General features: G+C 41.4%; 1 protein-coding gene across 1 annotated transcript in view; it reads left to right on the forward strand.

Moving 5' to 3' along the window:
* LOC139472375 (unconventional myosin-XIX-like) overlaps window positions 1-18,964 on the forward strand; it is a 36,763-nt gene extending 17,799 nt beyond the window's left edge. Inside the window, exons 16-26 of the mRNA XM_071254846.1 lie at window positions 1,282-1,349; window positions 2,276-2,397; window positions 2,603-2,713; window positions 3,327-3,503; window positions 4,855-4,986; window positions 5,365-5,543; window positions 6,183-6,367; window positions 9,001-9,134; window positions 10,897-11,095; window positions 17,065-17,471; window positions 18,260-18,964. Coding sequence (XP_071110947.1) covers window positions 1,282-1,349; window positions 2,276-2,397; window positions 2,603-2,713; window positions 3,327-3,503; window positions 4,855-4,986; window positions 5,365-5,543; window positions 6,183-6,367; window positions 9,001-9,134; window positions 10,897-11,095; window positions 17,065-17,471; window positions 18,260-18,370 — 1,825 coding nt within the window. The 3' untranslated portion in view covers window positions 18,371-18,964. The remainder of the gene's footprint in view (window positions 1-1,281; window positions 1,350-2,275; window positions 2,398-2,602; window positions 2,714-3,326; window positions 3,504-4,854; window positions 4,987-5,364; window positions 5,544-6,182; window positions 6,368-9,000; window positions 9,135-10,896; window positions 11,096-17,064; window positions 17,472-18,259) is intronic.
* Window positions 18,965-19,337: the final 373 nt, after the last annotated feature.

Here is a 19,337-nt window from a genome sequence, read left to right on the forward strand (position 1 = left end):
ACTCAAGAATCTTCTCTCCTTTGAATATACAAAGAGTAATAGTGTTGGAATGAGATGAAGTTGTCCCTAAGGCTTTCTAAAAATAAAAAAAAATTCAATTAAAATGAAAACGAAAGTCAAAATTTAACTTGTTTATATTCACCTGGTGTAGCAGGTTAAACATTACCCTGGCCAGTTCTTTCTGGGGAAATAGCTTGGTTCAGCCCAGGCCAGATTCTACCCTATCTGTATTTTAGATATGTCCTGTATAGCTTTTGTTGTGTTGATGAATTTGAGTTGTAACTTTCTTTTTGGCCCCAATATGCAGCAAAGCAGCACCAAGCTATTTCTGTTTGTCTTGTCATGTGGTTTGATTAATCTGTACAGCCGTATACATGATAGGATTAACATTATTACCATTACTTTATGCTTTGGGGCAGATTTACTGGAAGCTTTTATTTTGCAAGAATTGTTATTATTTACCTTACTCATCTTCAGGGTGCTTCCAAAGTTATTATAGTCTTGTAATACTACATAGTTAAATAGCACGAGATACCCAGTCATCACAGACACTGAAATTTGCTGTGCAGAGTTGCGTCCCTTTGGTGTGTCAAGAACCTATGATCGCGGGTTCGAATCCGGGTTAATCCTTATAATGTTTATACGTTGGTCAGCACCATACCTGTGGTCTTGGCTTTCACCAAAGTGGTAAACATCTTACACTCTAATCACTCCCTTTCTGCCAACATCAAGCTGACGCACCAGGATACAACTTAAATACTGTACAAGGCAGCATTGATCCCACCTCACTCACTCACACACTCACATGTTTAATGTTCTAAATTACCAAGGAAATGTATTATATTAGGTTCACACCCAGTGTGGATAAAGGGAACGTTACTAGTACGGCATATTTGTCACAAAAGTCAGTGGGGCGGTCGGGTAGCCTAGTGGTTAAAGCGTTCACTCATCAAGCCAAAGACCCGGGTTCGATTCCCAACATGGGTACAGTGTGTGAAGCACATTTCTGGTGTCCCCGGCCGTGATATTGCTGTTATATTCTTAAAAGCAGCGTAAAAAAAAAGTCAGTAAGGAGGGAGATCAGATGGTTACATTGGGTGCATCTCATTGTACCCTGATGGATGTGGATTGTTGCTCATGCTATCAACCACTGGTTTACCTTGTTCAGGTGATGTGTGTTATATTCCTCACTTTAACATATCAACAGCATCCACCCACTCATGTCAAAAGATAGTGTACTTTGTTCCGACATCTACTGCATAATATACTCTTTCCTTTCAGACTGTTTGATTGGTTGGTAGACTTCCTGAATCAGCAGATTAAATCGGAGGAGCAATCCCGAATGATTGGTGAGAAACATCAAAAAGACTAAACCAAACTGTACACACTGGGTAATCACTGTCATTTAATAATGTACTGATCCCTCTCCAGCTGTGGTCCGGGGTAGAATAGGTCTTCAGCAACCCATGCTTGCCGTAAAAGGTAACTATGCTTGTTGTAAAAGGCGACTAAGGGGATTGCGTGGATCGATGCTCATGATGTAAATCACTGGATTGTCTGGTCCAGTTTCGATTATTTAAAGACCGCAGTCATATAGCTGGAATATTGCTGAATGCGGCGTTAAACAACAAACAAAACAAAATTCTCCTGCTGTCAAAGTTGCAGTTCAAAGGTATGCCAGTATGATCATGGGTTCAGATCCCGGTTCATGCTGATCATGTTTCTACCTTCTAGGTTTGTCAGCGCCATACCCCTGCTGGCGGGTTTCACGAAAGTGGGAAACATTTCTTCTAGCTGTCACACTGTGATGTTACATGAATACTGTTCAGTGTGGCATTAAACCTCACTCACTCACTCACTCACTCACTCACTCACTCACTCACAGTCTCTCTCACTCTCTCTCACTCACTCTTTATCTGCCCGAGGCAAGGACATTGACCGACTATAGATGTCTCGTTTCCACCCTTACCGAACAAGTGGAATTTCCAGGCTCAATCGTAGCGCCACCAGTGGTTATTACAAGTTATGTCCATTCTATGTCCTCCTATTGACGAATCAGATTCCATCTCTTGTATCACTTGCATTTGCTTCAAACAAAATGGCAGCCCCCAGTTATGTCATCCTGATCGATAATCAATATTTATTGTAATAAAATGGGTCTTACCCCACGATGTGAATCAAATCACGTGAGCACCTTGATTAACAAACATGAAAAGATTTGCACTCACTCACTCACTTTTGTCATTCTTGCAGTATATCAAGTTTTTGTTTCCAGGACTACTGGACATCTATGGCTTTGAGATGTTTGATGTCAACAGCCTGGAACAGCTGTGTATCAATTACGCCAATGAGAAGCTGCAGCAGCATTATGTCTGTCACTTCCTGGGGGACCTGCAGGTGGGTTTGGGCCACACCAGAATGTTTGACATGCACTACATTGTTCATCCTCAAGTTGGCACCAAGTCATCAAATACATGTGGGGATTAACCCCTGAAGCACGAAGTCAAGTACTGTAATGCGGTTCAGTGATTTTTCTTGATTAACTTTTTTGTTTGCTCTTGGTGTTCCTAATTATTTCCTTCCCTTTGTTTGCTATATACAGAGAGAGTATGAAGCTGAGCACATTCCATGGCGACACATTGATTACCATGACAACCAGCTGTGTCTTGATGTGCTGGAGGGGAGAGTTGGAGTCTTTGGTGTGCTAAATGAGGTACAGTCCCTATTAAAAATATATTGGATATTTCTGAAATCTTTCATCGACCATCCAGAGATTTGTCTAGACCAGGGCCCCATTCTGCAAAGTGATCTTAGCACTAAGACAATCGTAACGCCCATACTGTAACATAGGCTTACGACAATCGTAGCGCTATGATCACTTTGTTGAATGGGGCCAAATTTAGGCCTAAATCTCTAGCAAATGTCAGTAAACATTCCCATATTGGATTTAATAAATCCTTACTTGCTTTTAGAGTTATAACTAATGGTATGGCTTATCATAGGTGACATATGAATATCTGTTTTGAATGATATTACATTTCCTTCCCAATTAGGGGGGTAGTCTAGTGGTTAAAGTGTTCGCTCGTCGTGCCAAAGGCCCAGGTTTGATTCTCCACATTGGGGACAATGTCTGAAGCCTATTTCTGGTGTCCCTTGCTGTGATATTGTTGGAATATTGCTGAAAGCGTTGTAAAGCCATACTCACTTACTCACTCCCATTTGAGGAGAACTGATATCCCAGATTGATTTTCCTGATCAGTATTCTGCTACATTGTCAAACTTTACCCATTGCTTGTGTAGGTTTCGAACTCCCTGTTCTCTTCCAGGAAGTGTACCTCAACAGGAAGTCTAACCCCCGGAGTCTCGGGGAGAGGGTGCTGGATGTCAACAACAGTGCCCCCATCAAGCGCCCCAAGACCTTCTCCACACATCCTGGCTTTGTCATACAGCACTACGCTGGAGATGTGCGGTACGACTTGGAGCAAATCACAACCAAAAACAAAGTAAGTAGCCAGCACATTTTTAGGGCTCCCTCTTTCATCGTCTTGTGAAAGGGCTGTGATATTATCCTCAAACATCATCTAACTGGAAAGAATATGAACTGGTTCCAAACATTGTATACCTAGATAACAGGATTCTTTGTTGTGTTGTTGTGTTATGGACAATGTGTTGATTGGGGCCATGTTGTCATGGATACAGTAGAGTATTGATGTGGGGCCATGTTGTCATGGATACAGTAGAGTATTGATGTGGGGCCATGTTGTCATGGATACAGTTGTGTGTTGATTGGGGCCATGTTGTCATGGATACAGTAGAGTATTGATGTGGGGCCATTTTGTCATGGATACAGTAGAGTGTTGATGTGGGGGCCATGTTGTCATGGATACAGTAGTGTGTTGATTGGGGCCATGTTGTCATGGATACAGTAGAGTATTGATGTGGGGCCATGTTGTCATGGATACAGTAGAGTGTTGATGTGGGGCCATGTTGTCATGGATACAGTTGTGTGTTGATGTGGGGCCATGTTGTCATGGATACAGTAGAGTATTGATGTGGGGCCATGTTGTCATGGATACAGTAGAGTATTGTTGTGGGGCCATGTTGTCATGGATACAGTAGAGTGTTGATGTGGGGCCATGTTGTCATGGATACAGTAGTGTATTGATTGGGGCCATGTTGTCATGGATACAGTAGAGTATTGATGTGGGGCCATGTTGTCATGGATACAGTAGAGTGTTGATGTGGGGCCATGTTGTCATGGATACAGTTGTGTGTTGATTGGGGCCATGTTGTCATGGATACAGTAGAGTATTGATGTGGGGCCATGTTGTCATGGATACATTAGAGTGTTGATGTGAGGCCATGTTGTCATGGATACAGTAGTGTGTTGAAGTGGGGCCATGTTGTCATGGATACAGTAGTGTGTTGATGTGAGGCCATGTTGTCATGGATGCAGTAGTGTGTTGATGTGAGGCCATGTTGTCATGGATACAGTAGTGTGTTGATGTGGGGCCATGTTGTCATGGATACAGTAGAGTATTGATGTGGGTCCATGTTGTCATGGATACAGTAGAGTGTTGATGTGAGGCCATGTTGTCATGGATGCAGTAGTGTGTTGATGTGAGGCCATGTTGTCATGGATACAGTAAAGTGTTGATGTGGGGCCATGTTGTCATGGATACAGTAGAGGGGTAATGTTAGCCATGTTGTCATGGATACAGTAGAGTGTTGATGTGGGGCCATGTTGTCATGGATACAGTAGAGTGCTGATGTGGGGCGATGTTGTCATGGATACAGTAGGGTGTTGATGTGGGGCCATGATGTCATGGATATAGTAGAGTGTTGGTGTTGCAGGACAACATTCCCGTGGAGTTGGTACGGCTGCTGCAGCAGAGTGACAACGCTTTCTTGTCTCACCTGTTTGAAGAGTTCCACACTGTGGAGATGTCAGGCAGGAAGAGGAAAACTGTCCTCACTAAATTCAAGGTAAGTCCAATGTGTTTAGTATAAGCACTGCTTGCCTACATGTTCCAGTTCTCATTGCATTCTGCCTCTGAATCATTAAGCAAGCATACCTGAGAACAATCTTGTCTTCATCTGAAATATCATAATGACATATTAAAACTGTCTAACTGTGTGGATTCCAAGTTGGAATAGGACCCAAGCAACCTGTGGGGTTGTATGAGGCGGGCAAATGGAACAGTTGGTCTCTGTGACTTCATTGATTGATTGTCATTGTACCTAGAAGGCGTGGATTGTTGCTCATAATATCAGTCACTGAATTGTGTGGTCTCTCACATAGTGGGAATATTACTGACTGCTGTGTTAAAACAACAAACTTAACTATATCACTGTCTTTGTCAGGTTTCTCTTGATGGTCTCTTGGCAACACTCAAGTCATGTGATGTCCACTACGTCCGCTGTATCAAGCCGAACCAGCGCAGTCAGCCAGGCCAGCTTGATCCAACCTTTGTCCTCCAACAGCTGAAGGCTAACGGAATCCTCGAGACAGTGGAGATATGCAGGAAGGGGTACTCTGCCAGGTGAGTTGTTGATGACACCCTGGAGACAGTGGAGATAGTCAGCCAGGTGAGTTGTTAACAACATCCTGGAGATGGTGAAGATAGTCAATCAGGTGAGTTGTTGATGACACCCTGGGGACAGTGGAGATAGTCAGCCAGGTGAGTTTTTGATGACATCCTGGGTACAGTGGAGATAGTCAGCCAGGTGAGTTGTTAACGCATCCTCCAGACAGTGGAAATAGTCAGCCAGGTGAGTTGTTAACGCTTCTATAGACATCCGCCATCCAGTCAGACCATCTCAGTTCTATAACTTTTTATCCTGAATAGCAGGATTAGTGGTCACTGATATCTGTCTGGTGGATCAGTGTATTTGCAGTATTCAGCACACAGTTAGGAGTGTATAGATCCAGCACCCTTAAACAGGCTACATATGGCCAGGCTATGAGACTCAGCTGATTGCGTGTCACAGTACCTTAATGGAAGACTGTTAAAAACGGCGTTAAACCCGACTCACTCACTCACTCACTCACTCACTCACTCACTCACTCACTCTCACTCACTGTGATGTGTCATTCCTGTAGATGTCGACAAAAGAGAAGTCATGATCTGTACACATGTATGATGTATGGTTAGGGATATATCACATGTTTCCTGTCACAGACTGCCGTACTTGGACTTCCTGCAAAGATACGGCCTCCTCATCCGAGATGAGGAGTGGAGAGCAGATGGGTCCGGAGACAACGGAGGTGAAGTCTCTGACCCTGTGGAGATCTTACTACAGAAACAGCGGTCTGCCACGCCACGCCAATCCACCACTCCACAGAGAGTGCTCAGAAGGAGGACAGGTCAGTTACAGTGTTTTTACATACATACAACTGATGAACCGGGATTGTCACATCTTAGTACTGTCATCAGTAACACATGTGAGTGACATCTCCCCGAGGCAAGGGAGTTAACTTACTGTAAAAGTCCAGTTTCCACCCTTGCCGAACTAGGCTGCAAGGGTTGAGTTATACTGTGGCTGCATTAATGAGTCTATACATGTCCAATCGAAATCGCGTAGCAAATCGACATCCGGTTGGTAAACGGCATGGATTTCAACATGCAGATTTCGGTCGCTTGCAGGATTTCCAAAAGATGTGTGCCGTCAACTCGGCATTGACAGATATTTTTATTTTTATTCAAATGATTTGATGCACCCATTTTCTTACAATAAAGATCTTGATTATTGATCAGATCATCTTGACTGGGCGCCGCCATTTGATTCTAAGCAAAAGCAAGTGACATTAGGGATGGATTCTGATTGGTCAGGAGGGACATAGAAAGGGACATAACTCGTAATAGCCACTGAAATTCCAGCTTAGTTCCGCGTGGGTGGAAACTGGACTTTCATAGTCGACCCTTACCTTGGCAAGATGTGCAGCTGCACAGCTTCTGCTGGGATATAGATAAGGCACCCCACTGCTTGGTACAGGATATACTCCCAGTATCATCCCAGCTACCCGTGTGAAAGCCGCAGAGCTACAGATAAAAAAAAATTAAAATATTCAAAGCCCAATTACTTTCATTAAATAAAGAACTCAAATGTATAAGAACAGCTCTCGTAAATACCCAATGAAGCTTTTTCAGCATGGATACAACAGATCTTATTTCTGAAACACAATTATGAGCTAATTTACTTTCTGAGTCAAGCCTAAACATTATTTCTTCTTTCTTTTTTTAAATCTTAAAATGTTCACTTATTTTGGGAAAAACCCAAAAGAGTGATTAATGGATGAGTGAAAAAATATTGGTTACCTCAATGAAATAGAAATTAAAATAGAAACCCAGTAGTAAAAACTCAATTGCTCAAAAAGTTATCTGGAGCTCTGAAGCTGTCATTTCCTTTCACCCAAATTGTAGAGAAGTGTAGAAATAAATATTGACCAACAGACCAAACAATTTGAAACGTCTCATGCACACGTAGTGTGTGCAGTGAAATTATACTTTCATTAGTAAAATGTAGAAGATGTGATATTGGTATCTTCATCATGATAGCCAGAAGTAGGCCATTTTAAAGTACTCGAAATCATTCCATTGAGGTCTCGTAAAAAGTCTTACCCATAATCCCTTCATGGCCTCAACCACCTCACACGTTTTTGAGTAGTTACTATTAGTTTTTGTGTAAGTAACCCTTTTGGTAAGATTCTATGACAATACGAGTCCCAAACTGTGTATTTGAGATGCAGAGGTTTTGCTAATCAGAAAAATGTGCTCGTAGAGGCACATAATCTGATAATGTTGTCAGGTCGAACAACCACGTGGATGGTCCGCACTTGAAGATGACCAATCAACCCCTGCCATTGGTTTTGGGATCGAAACAATCGAGTACCAAACAGAATGGGGACCTAACAAGCGTGTAAAAACGTATGCATGTGTAGTGCCAGATTCAGACCTTCACCACATTCGTCACCACTCGCCCCTTTCGGTTACCTGCAAGAAGACTCGTCCCCCTATCGATGAATGTTATGTGCGAAAATACGACAAACCAATCAGAATGCGCGTATGATTTCAAGTTCCTCGTCAAAGAATCCCTCAGAAATAATTTATTTTTTACATGTCTTGCATCTAAAAATATACCCAAGACACAGTTAAATGTGCTTAATCATACTGTATAATTCCGGATGTTCAGATGTGCTGTAAATTGCATCTGAAACATATATAATATATGGGGAAATATATGTGAACCATTACGCAACTAGTTTGACAATTGTTTTAGGTATCCCCGTTTGCACTAAGACGTAACCTGGTTGCAAAAATGGCCATGAGAGGGACACGAGTTGTTATTCGGCTTGTCCTGGAATAACACGAGTTGGTCATGAATGACCTTGACCAGTCACTTATATAGCTGGAATAAAAGTCACCACTGTGAAACATAAGTGTCCACGCATGGTTGTTGGCTGGGAGCTGTGACTGGTGGCATAGATAGATCTCTGCAAAGTGCTTTCACTGTGAGGAGCTTGAGACAATACATTGTGACAATATGTAAGCCAGTAAGGACACATACATTTGTCCAAAAAAAATCAAGGCATTGTTACATAATTGCTTGTCAAGGTCAGGAATTTAGGGAGCTGGGCAATGCAAAGTAAAACCTGATTTAATTTTAAGAGAATACAGGCAATCGTTGTAATGCTGATCACTTTTTTTTTTTTTTAAAAAGTATTGAAACTAATTTTCCGCGCTATGCATCCCAGATATTCCTTATATCCTCTAGGCGACACATTTTATATTTTTTGTTTCAGGTCAGAATGACTATCATATAAATAAATAATTGACATTTATTTTTGTTTTTACTTCGACCGAGCTTGTGTGAAGAAACTGGAATAAATGCGTGAAACATCAAATTATAAAAGTGTGGCCCTAGTTGGAGTTGGAGTCTCAGTGTTAATGAAACAGAGACCTACATCTGAGATAACATATTATACCTACCCATTTTCAGGATTGTCCAGTCTTGACCACACCCGCAAGTGTTGTGCAGTTGTTCTGTCTCGAGTCCTTGGGCCTCAGTTTGTTCAAAATGGTGGAGTTCGAGATCAGTTTGGAAAGAATAAGATCTTCTTGCTGCAGCAACAGGTATCACTGCTGATTTGTTTCAAAGTCTTCCCAGCCATGTGGGGATTCTAGGTTAGAATTGGTCCCCAGCTACCTATGCTGGTTATAACAGGCGACCAAATGGGTCAGGCTCGGCAGCTTGGTTGATAGCATGTTATCATACCCCGACGAAGTAGATCGTTGCTCACAATATCAGTCACTGAATTGTCTGGTCCAAGCTTGATTATTTACAGGCCATCATCATAAAGCTGGAATATTGCTCTGACATTTACAAATTACACATATATTTTGTCTCACAATGAAGCTGCATTGGTAATGTTTGTTGCGTTATGCTACTATAATATTTTCCTGTGTATAATGTGCTCGGAGTATAACCATGCAAGTTTCAATAAAAAATACTATCCTGTGTATAATATGCAATCAAAAACATCATTGCATCGCTTCAGGTGAAGTGAGCAAAATGTAAATTTTGCCATAATAGGTTTCTAAACATGATAATATCAGTTGTATTCCTTTTTATTCTTGTATTTTTCGTTGAGCAGAAGTTAATATTATCATAGTACCTGATAGTGTAATAACAGAACTGTCTGGTGTACCTCAGTATGGAAAAACTGTCTACAATCATCTATATATAGTGCTCCCACCTCTTCACGGTTGTAGACCGCCTCCATGGTCTAGTGGTAGAGTGTCCGCCCGGTGAGCGGGGTTCGATCCCCGACCGCATCATACCAAAAGACGTTAAAAGATGGTACTTGTTTTTACCCTGTCAGGCACTCGGCATTAAGGGGCTAAACAAGGACTGGTCAGCTTGGAGTCAGTATATTGTGTCTGAGTGGGTAATTCATGTTAAACTGCGGCATGGTATCTCAGTGAGCTAGCACTATAAATCGGCATCAGTCCAGACTAGTACAAGCAGCCACACAAACATACACACGTAAATGCACGTCGCTATATAAATGCAATAATCTTGGACGCGACATTAAACCCCATTTCACCTCACCTCACCTTCACGGTTGTATCTGGGAGAAAATGGTTGGCATTATACACACGACAATATTCTAAGTTGTAGGAGGATCACTCAAGGTACATGAGGTTTTATGTGTCCTGTGTAAGACTTTATACCTCGAGTGATGCTGTTACAACGAATCTATCTGACCGACATATTCTAATATGACATTGTAAAAGAATTAAAACAAATTCAAAATTGATAGAAAAGAGGTGGTCCTTTGAGCGGAGGTTAGCTTGTGCTATGTCATGTGACTTTCGCTGACTTGGAAAAAGCGTACAGACATTTGCTTAGAAACGGGGTCGAAGGGATTTATTCTGCCTCTCAGTAATCCATGTGCAGCCTGTCTTGTTTGTGGCGGGGTATAAGGGATTTATTCACCCACTGAGAAGTTGATTTCCTTCCAAGGGGGGTTACACAGTATTTTATCACATGGACCAATCAGATCTCATCATTCTGACTTGGGGCCTGTGAAGATCCGGGGTGGAATAGGTCTTCAGCAACCCAGGCTTGCCGTAAAAGGCGACTAAGCTTGTCGTAAGAGGCGACTAACGGGATCGGGTGGTCAGACTCGCCGACTTGGTTGATGCATGTCATCGTATCCCTATTGCGTGGATCGATGCTCATGATGTCAATTACTGGATTGTCTGGTCTGGACTCAATTAATTCTGGACCGCCGTCATGTAGCCGGAATATTGCTGAGTGCTGTGTTAAACAACAATCTATAAAAAGAAAACATTCTGACATGGTGGTATCGTTTGGTACGTTTTGTTGCAGTTTGAGGCCCTGGAGGCAGCACGGAATGTCCTCCGAGCCAGATACGCCATGACCCTCCAGAGGGCCTGGCGGAGATACCTGGAGTGGAGGCAGAGGAGGAGGATGCAGGCTGTGAGGGTCATCTGGGCTGCCTGGAAGATGTACACCGAGCGGAGGTGTCGTGCTCGACAACACATGGCTGCCTGCTGTATACAGAGAGGTGAGATCTTGTTTTCCTGGGTGCTTAGCGCTGAGGTGATCGTGAACTCTCTTACCCAAACATAGACTTACAACAGTCGTAGTGCTAACACTGTTTTGTACAACAGCACTCTGCTGTATACAGAGAGGTGAGATCTTGTTTTCCTGGGTGCTTAGCGCTGAGGTGATCGTGAACTCCCTTACCCAAACATAGACTTACAACAGTCGTAGTGCTAACACTGTTTTCTACAACAGCACCCTGCTGTATAAAGAGAGGTGAGATCTTGTTGAGAGGCTAGATGATCAGCTTGAGAGCTTTAGAGTAATGAATGCAACATCATAACAGCTAACCTTTTAGAGTTGTTAAAATCTACAAAGCAACGCAGAATATGTTGCCATTGTGCTGAAACTAAAGTAGTTATACTCTTGTTATCTGACAGATGAACCCATAAAATCCTGACCTGTAAGCGAAAGATGTTTTCCTATATGCACAGTATGTACACACTAGTAAATACCAAATCTGAAATAGTGATTGTATTCACACAAACCAGGATACAACATTTAAGAAGCACTCGTAAAATATCACAATATAGCCATTGGTTGTTCAAATACAAAGACATGAGTACAATGTGTGAAGCCCATTCTGGTGTCCCCTGCCGTGATATTACTGGAATATTGCTAAAAGCGGCGTAAAACCACACTCACTCACTCAAGCACATGACCTTTGGAATGAAGATCATTGTTGACTCCGTGATACCATTACTATCCCACACACTGGACTGAGCTAGACTGAACTGATACAACACAGGATTGTTTCCCCTTAGCTTCCAATGTGGACCACCTGTGGTATTCCAGGTAACATGTCCCAGTAACCGATGCTGGCTGTTAGAGGTGTCTGAGGCGGATTGGGGATTTGGTTGATTGTGTGTCACCATACCCCATTGCATGGTTTGTTAAAGATGTTAAAATTGGTTCTTGTTGTTGCCCTGCCTGGTGTGCTGCATTAAGGGGATAAAGCAAGGACTGGTCTACTCGGGAGTCGGCACACTGTGTCTGAGTGGGGTATCCATGTTAAATGGTATCTCAGTGGGCTAGTGCTATGAAGTCTGGACTAGTACAAGCAGCTGCACATGCACGTACGTTTTATTAAGTGAAACAATCTTTAACCGCGACGTTTTTACACCCCACCCAATATTCTTATTTATTACAGGGATTTATAAACAATACATTCCGTGTTCCTACTGGTTTTTGAAACTCTAAAAAATTACCAGTCCCCCCTAATTTTTGTCAGTCCCAACTTTCAACAAGTAAAAAACGTATCAAAATTACCTGGTCTTTATTATACCCTCGTTTACGAAGTAAATCGGGGGTACATAGCGTTCCGTCCGTCCATCCTTCCGTCCGAGCTTTTGTACGGCCCATAACTTTTTAACCATGCACCCTAGCTTCACCAAACTTTCTACACACATTTACCACAATGAGTACTCGTGCCTTTTGCTAGTTTGAAAATTCTGAATTTTTTAATTTTTGCCGTTTCCATGGATACATTAAGAAACATGCTAAGCATTGATTATCCCACACTAGATTGAAAAACATGTGTTCATTTCAAACATAATTCATCCTCATGGGGTTACAAAGGAAAGGGCAGTTTCTCTGACTTATAGCAACAGGTATATTTCATTAATTAACAAACTATTTACTATTTGTTGTTGACCAGCGGGGATAACGGGGGGTATGTGAGCTTTGCTCACTTCTTTCTTGTTTTTTCAACATCATGTTCACTCCAATGATGTGATCTGTGAAGTAACTTAGTTAGATTAACACGTCATTCACTCAAAATTCTCACAATTTCTCTCTTCTTTTTTGAGACTAAGTCACTACAAATATATATTTAGCCTCAATGCAATGGGAAATTGTTAATTTCGTGCACTAAAACTAGACAAGGGGAAACCCTAATGGTAACAGACAAGCTGTCTTTCATGAGTATCGCTGATGGCTTGTTCAACAACAAAGATTTATGAGATACTTTATTTGCCGGTCCACAGGGAGTGGCAGTCACATGAAGCACCGGTCCAAGCCTAATTTTACTGGTAATTACTGGTAAATGGGAACACTGTACACTGTGGGGTTAAATATTGTTACAAGAATATACACATCACTGTCGTTTGCAGAGAGGGGTTGCTTTTTTCAACCTGTGTCAGTCCCTCCAAGTGGTTTTATTTCAAAGTGTGCAACCACTTTTTCAAAATCCTTGTTCTGCCTCAGTGCTAAGTTATAGTAACATGGTCAAAAATCGCAGTATGAACATTAATATGTATGAAATGCTGTACGACAAAAAAAGTGGAATAATAAAAAAAATTTTTTTAAAAAAAACATGGTCCAAAATCTGTTGAAAAATGCTTTATTTTGATTGCATGTTTGAGAGATCTTATTCCACATACTTGAATTTACCCCACATTGACTGAATAGTTTCAGTTGTGCAATTCTTCCTTCCCTTTTGTGATGGAGAATGTCACCCTCTGTGGCAAGCATGGAGTGATCCATATCGTAGCGTGACAGTGTACCATTACCTCCCTACTAATGAATGAATGAAGACATGCAAGCGCCACAAATTGGAACTGATCAACCAAAATATTGCTTTGTCAACCACATGCAAATCAAATTTCAGACCTGTAAATTAATTAAAAATTGAATGCATTATCTTCAAGTATTCGCATGTTCTTGGAAGCTTTAGTTAGCTACATGTATATATAATTTAAATTAGATTGATTCTGTAGTTAGGAATGTGGCATGGATTTCTCCAGACATCCGTATGTCTTCCGCTGACCTGGCATCAAAGACTTGAGTGCATCACAGACACCTTGTTGCCTTGATAGGGTTAATGTGAGTCATGTACGTGTGTGTGTAATAATTGGAATTCCATTTCATACCTCGTGACATTTTAGATGGAATATTGCACTGTTGATCATTAACCATATACTCTTTCAAATGTTCCCTTACTAGATTACTGTCCCAATTTAACTCACCTGACATTCACTTGTGTGTTTCGGTGCAGTCTGGAGTGAGTGAGTGAGTTGTTTTATGTGGCTTTAAACAGTTTTTCAGTTATATCACTGCTTGTCAGCTTGATGTGTTTTCTGGGGGTGAGGTATGGCCCAATTATGTTTCTAGGTTTGTCAGCACCATACCCGTGCTCGTGGGTTTCACCGAAGTGGTAAACGTCTAAGACCTGCATTACTTCAGGCTTTCCTCCGAAATTAAGCTGACACGGTATGATATAACTGGACTACTGTTAAAAGCGGTGTTAAACCCAACTCACTCACTCACACTCTGGGGGGTGAGTCCCGTCCAGGATTCGAACCCACTCTGCCAGAGTGAGGCACCTAACCGCCAGCACACAAAGTCAGCGATCTAACCCACTCAGCCACCGAGGCTTCCACAAAAATGAAACTCTGACAACTGGTAGTCTAGATCACATACTTTGTGTGTGAGAGTTAGGGTTCAAATCCAGGATAGGACTCACTCAACCCCAAAAAGTACCAGAATCTGTACTTTACTAAGAAGGTGTTATCTCAAACATAACATTTGTTATATTTGACCACTTTCTAAATGGAATTGTGTATTCATAGCTAACAAAAATTAACAACAAAGGCGAGCAAAAAATAGACTACCCAGGGACCGAGCATGTTCCTAGAAAGGCGAGAAAACAGATATGACAGATATTTATGTTAGTTTACATGCATGTGGGTACTACCTTTTGTTTGGTTAAGTTGACAACAATATTTGGGATCACATTTAGATCAATGTTATAAGGTTTGGAAGTGTTTGGAACCTTCAGATGTGTGATGACAATTAAATATCATTTGACATTTGACACTAAACAGTTGTTTTAGATGATTAACCCTTGTTAATTAGGGTGCAGCCTAGACTTATTGAATACAGAGGTAATTACATTTTGTAGACAATGATGTTTAAGAGTAATGTTTACTTGTTGGATAATGGGGATTAAGGCTTGTTTACATTGGCACATTGACACCCAACATTATGTCATAGCCTACATAGCATTACTGTTAGATTAAACATTGTTTCAACAGAGAATATTATTGAAATGTTTTGGTTTATGTAACATGGTATTTATGGTTCAACATTTTGTCGATTTAGAACATTGCAAGGATATTTTAATTTTTTTTAAATTTGTGTTTAAGTCTAATTTATGAATAACTACCAGTTATTATAACTTTTGTTTTTCTAACAGTTATTATAGTTTTAAACATCATTGCAAAACTTATTTAATGATAAAACCAATGAGTAAGGGCATGGAGCTGACCGTTAACATAATCAGTTCAAACTGGGATTTGAACCCACAATCATAGGTTTCCAGTATGCCAAGGGGAGGCAACTCTGCACTGTAAATTGTGACACCTTTGACCACTTGGCCACATGTGCCTTGTGCAATCTAGTCAGACCACAGGCCTCCCAAGGGTAGAACTTAGTGGATAAAACAAACACATTTATAGGGAACTGCAGTTAGAGTACATACAAAACCACAGTTATCAGGACATAGCAGGGTTGCAATGTTATTAACCAGTTTAAGGGACCGTTAATAACCTATTTGATCTGATCTATAATCCTCACTGAACTCTCTCTTTGACCACCAGACTCATGCAAAAGCGCCTCTGAGCAGATCCAATGTGGAAATTGGCGTTACATATATTTATCTTATATTTGGGATAACACTTTCTCATTATTCACCAGACGGGACTCAACTCCCAAAAGTACTAGAATCTATACTTTACTGAGAATGTGTTATCCCAAATATAAGATCACAACATTTGACCACTTTCTAAATGGCATTGTGTGTTCAACACTTTTTAAGTAAAGTACAAATTCTAATACTTTTTTTTCTGGTTGAGTCCCATTCGGAATTCAATCCCACACTGCCAGAGTGAGGCACTTAATCGCCAGCACACAAAGTTAGCTATCTAACCTACTCAGCCACGGAGGCTTCCACAAAATGGAAGTCTTACAACTTGTAGTCTAGATCACATCCTTTGTGTACCCCTCTGACAAGTGTAAATTTCTATAATTCTTATTTTTCTTAATTAATCTGTTGTTATGCAGTTTGTTACTTTAGCCATGAGTCCAAAACCAGAGTCTTGTTAAATATATTATGGACTAGTAAGTCTTGCTAATAATATCCATACACTAAGATCTACTGGTCAAGTCACAAGCAGACTCAAAAGGCTTTGGCACAATCTGGTTATGTATACATCTTCAGGGTAATCCTATTCAGGGTAATCCGATTGCATGCCATTTTATATAGCCGTATTTATATACATGTTCAGGGTAATCCTATTCTGGCCATACATTTGAATAGGATTACCCTGAACATGTATATAAATACGGCTATATAAAATGACATGCATTGACATATAATATGTTTACTGTTAAACAAATACAGTGGCATGCATTAAGTGTTAATTTAATGCATTCAATTGCAACAAAAGGCAACTTGGTAACGAAGTAATGCCTTGCTTGTTGAAGAAAGACAAAGCACTTGCTAATTAGGATTTTTAATTAATATTCAGTGCCAAGTGGTTGATGCCATGGGCCTGATTAATCTGTAGATAAGTGATTAATTAACTGTTTTGATAGTGTAGACTTAGTGGTGGATCTCATTTGCTTGTTACAAGAGTATATATACCTCAAAGAGGTAAAACACAACATGTATTTTTTCTCAACTGGATGTCAGTTTGTGCTCTGGTGACAGCTTTGTGATTCAAATTGTTTCAACTGGTCCTCAGGAGCTTTTAGTACTTTGACCTGTTTGTTGAGACAAGTCAGCAGCTAATTTTTGAAAACTAATCAAAGGAATCTGTCATCTATTTTTGGCAGCAACTTTGAAACAGTGTATAATATCTGTTCCCCTTGAATTTGTTTTATTTGATAGTTGAGGGCATTGTTACAAATTGTTCCTCATGTATGTGTCAGGAGTGCAGTGCTGGTTGGCCAAATGTCGACTGAGGGATGCTCTGAAGGCCATCCACACCCGGACCATACTTCCTGGGTCGTCATGGGTACAGCAGAGTCCAAGTCAAGGCGGCAAGAGGAAGCTGCAGCTCAACCCATCAGATAGACACCCAGTGTCCAGCGGTACCCCGTGTCCTCAGGGTCTGGCGGTCAGCAAGGAGAACCTGAATCCCAGGACAGATCTTCCATCTGTGTGGGAGTCGCTGTCCGAAGACTCCGGCATCGATGACGGTGTACAGGTTGGTGGCAGTGGGTACAACATGACGGGGCCACCGACCAAGAGACTGAAACTGACTTGCTCCACCTACGGCAACCTCCATGACGTCCATGTCGGCGATGGTGTTATCACCCGCAGAAAGATACCAGTGGTAAGAATGTAAACTCAATATAGTAGTGTTTTTTGCACTACATATGATAGTGTTAGCTTTTCAGTGGTGCTCCAATATCTCTTGATATCACATTCGAGTAGACAACCTCTGTGGTCCAGTGGATAGAGCGTTTACCAGGAGAGAGGGAGGGTGGTGGTTTGATCCCTGTTCGTGTCATGAAAAAATGTTTTTCATTGTTATCCTGCCTGACGCTAATCTGTAAGGAGCTTCAACGAGGACTGGTTGGCTTGGAGTCAGTATACTGTGTCTGAGCGGCGTGTCCATGTTCAACTCTGACATGGTATCTCAGAGGCCTAGCACTTTATAACCGGCACTGTCCGGACTAGTACAAGCACAAACACACACTTGTGCATGTACACCGCTATACAAGTGCAATATTTATTAACCCAATTGTTAAGCCAGTTTTTCCTCACCCCACTTTCAGACTGAATGTAACTTACTAGTCTCAATGGGGCGGTCGGGTAGCCAAGTGGTTAAAGCTTTTGCTTGTCACGTCGAAGACCCGGGTTCGAATCCCGACATGGGTACGATGTGTGAAGCCTATTTCTGGTGTCTCCCGCCATGATATTGCTGGAATATTGCTAAAAGCAGCGTAAAACCATACTCACTCACTTACCACTAGTCTCAACATGTATTATGCCTGCAGTGTTGTAGGTAATCTTTGCAATTGTTAATTGACTCGTCTTATGACAGGGATGTCAAAGAGTTGTGCGTGTTTGTTGTTTTCATCTCCATCATTAATACGTTGTTATCCTTCACGGTTACAGGGCGGTATGAGGTTCCACACCAGGGCAAGCGTGCTCAAGAATGCCCATGTTGTCCACAAGAGGGAGCTGGAGAGGGGCATCACAGACTGTCTGATGGACGAGCTCGACTGACCCGCTGTTCCTGGAGTACCTCAGCATTGACTATAATCTCTGCGCTTGTAAACAATCTCTGTGCCATTCCGAACAGATACAGTGAAGACTCACAGCAGAAACCCACATATTCTTGTACATATCAGGCAGTGGGGTAGCCTAGTGGTTAGAGCATTCGCTCGCAACGCCAAAGACCTGGGTTCAATTCCCCACATAACTACTATGTGTGAAGCCCATTTCTGGTGTAGCCCGACCTGATATTGCTGGAATATTGCTACAAATGGTGTGAAATCATACTCTGTCATTCACTTGTACATATCGATATGACATTTCGTTTCTGAGTTCAATATTTATTCAGGGTGTATGTTCATTAAGATTTGCACATTATTCTAGCTGCAAGCTTGTTAGTCCACTGTGATTTCAGGGGTCTATTGCTCAAAGCTATATTAGCACTAAGGTAATCATAACTCCCATACTTTAGCATAAGCTTCATAGCACTAAGATGACTTTGTGCAACAGGGCTCAGTCCACAAAGGGATACTGGGGCTACAAGTGTGGGAATAAATGTTATCGGAGCTATGGTCATTTTCCACCGAAGATGACCAGGAAGTTGCCATGGAGACACTCAGTATAGCCTCATCCTGAAGTTAGTTGTTAGTTGGATTTAAATATACATTTCTGAAGAAAGGAGACCTAGCTAAATGGCTAACTCTTTTGAGGTATTTGTTAAGATTTTATAACACTTGTTTCTACGTTATCAGATAGTTATATTTGTTTGTGATAGAAGCTGTATAGTGTATTAATCAATCCAGTTTGAAAATTGTTAATCAAGATTGATCATACTAATTAGATGCTATCACCAGCTGTTTGTTATAGTTTTGTATCTTGCTTTACTTGGTCGCATATGAACATTACATAATACTTGCCTTGGACCACTTGACATTAATGGTTTTAGCTCTGAGACCTATGTAACACCTGTACTTTAACA

Source organism: Haliotis cracherodii, unplaced genomic scaffold (assembly GCF_022045235.1).
Source record: "Haliotis cracherodii isolate W230 unplaced genomic scaffold, xgHalCrac1.p SCAF_24, whole genome shotgun sequence".
Taxonomy (NCBI): Eukaryota; Metazoa; Mollusca; class Gastropoda; order Lepetellida; family Haliotidae; genus Haliotis; species Haliotis cracherodii.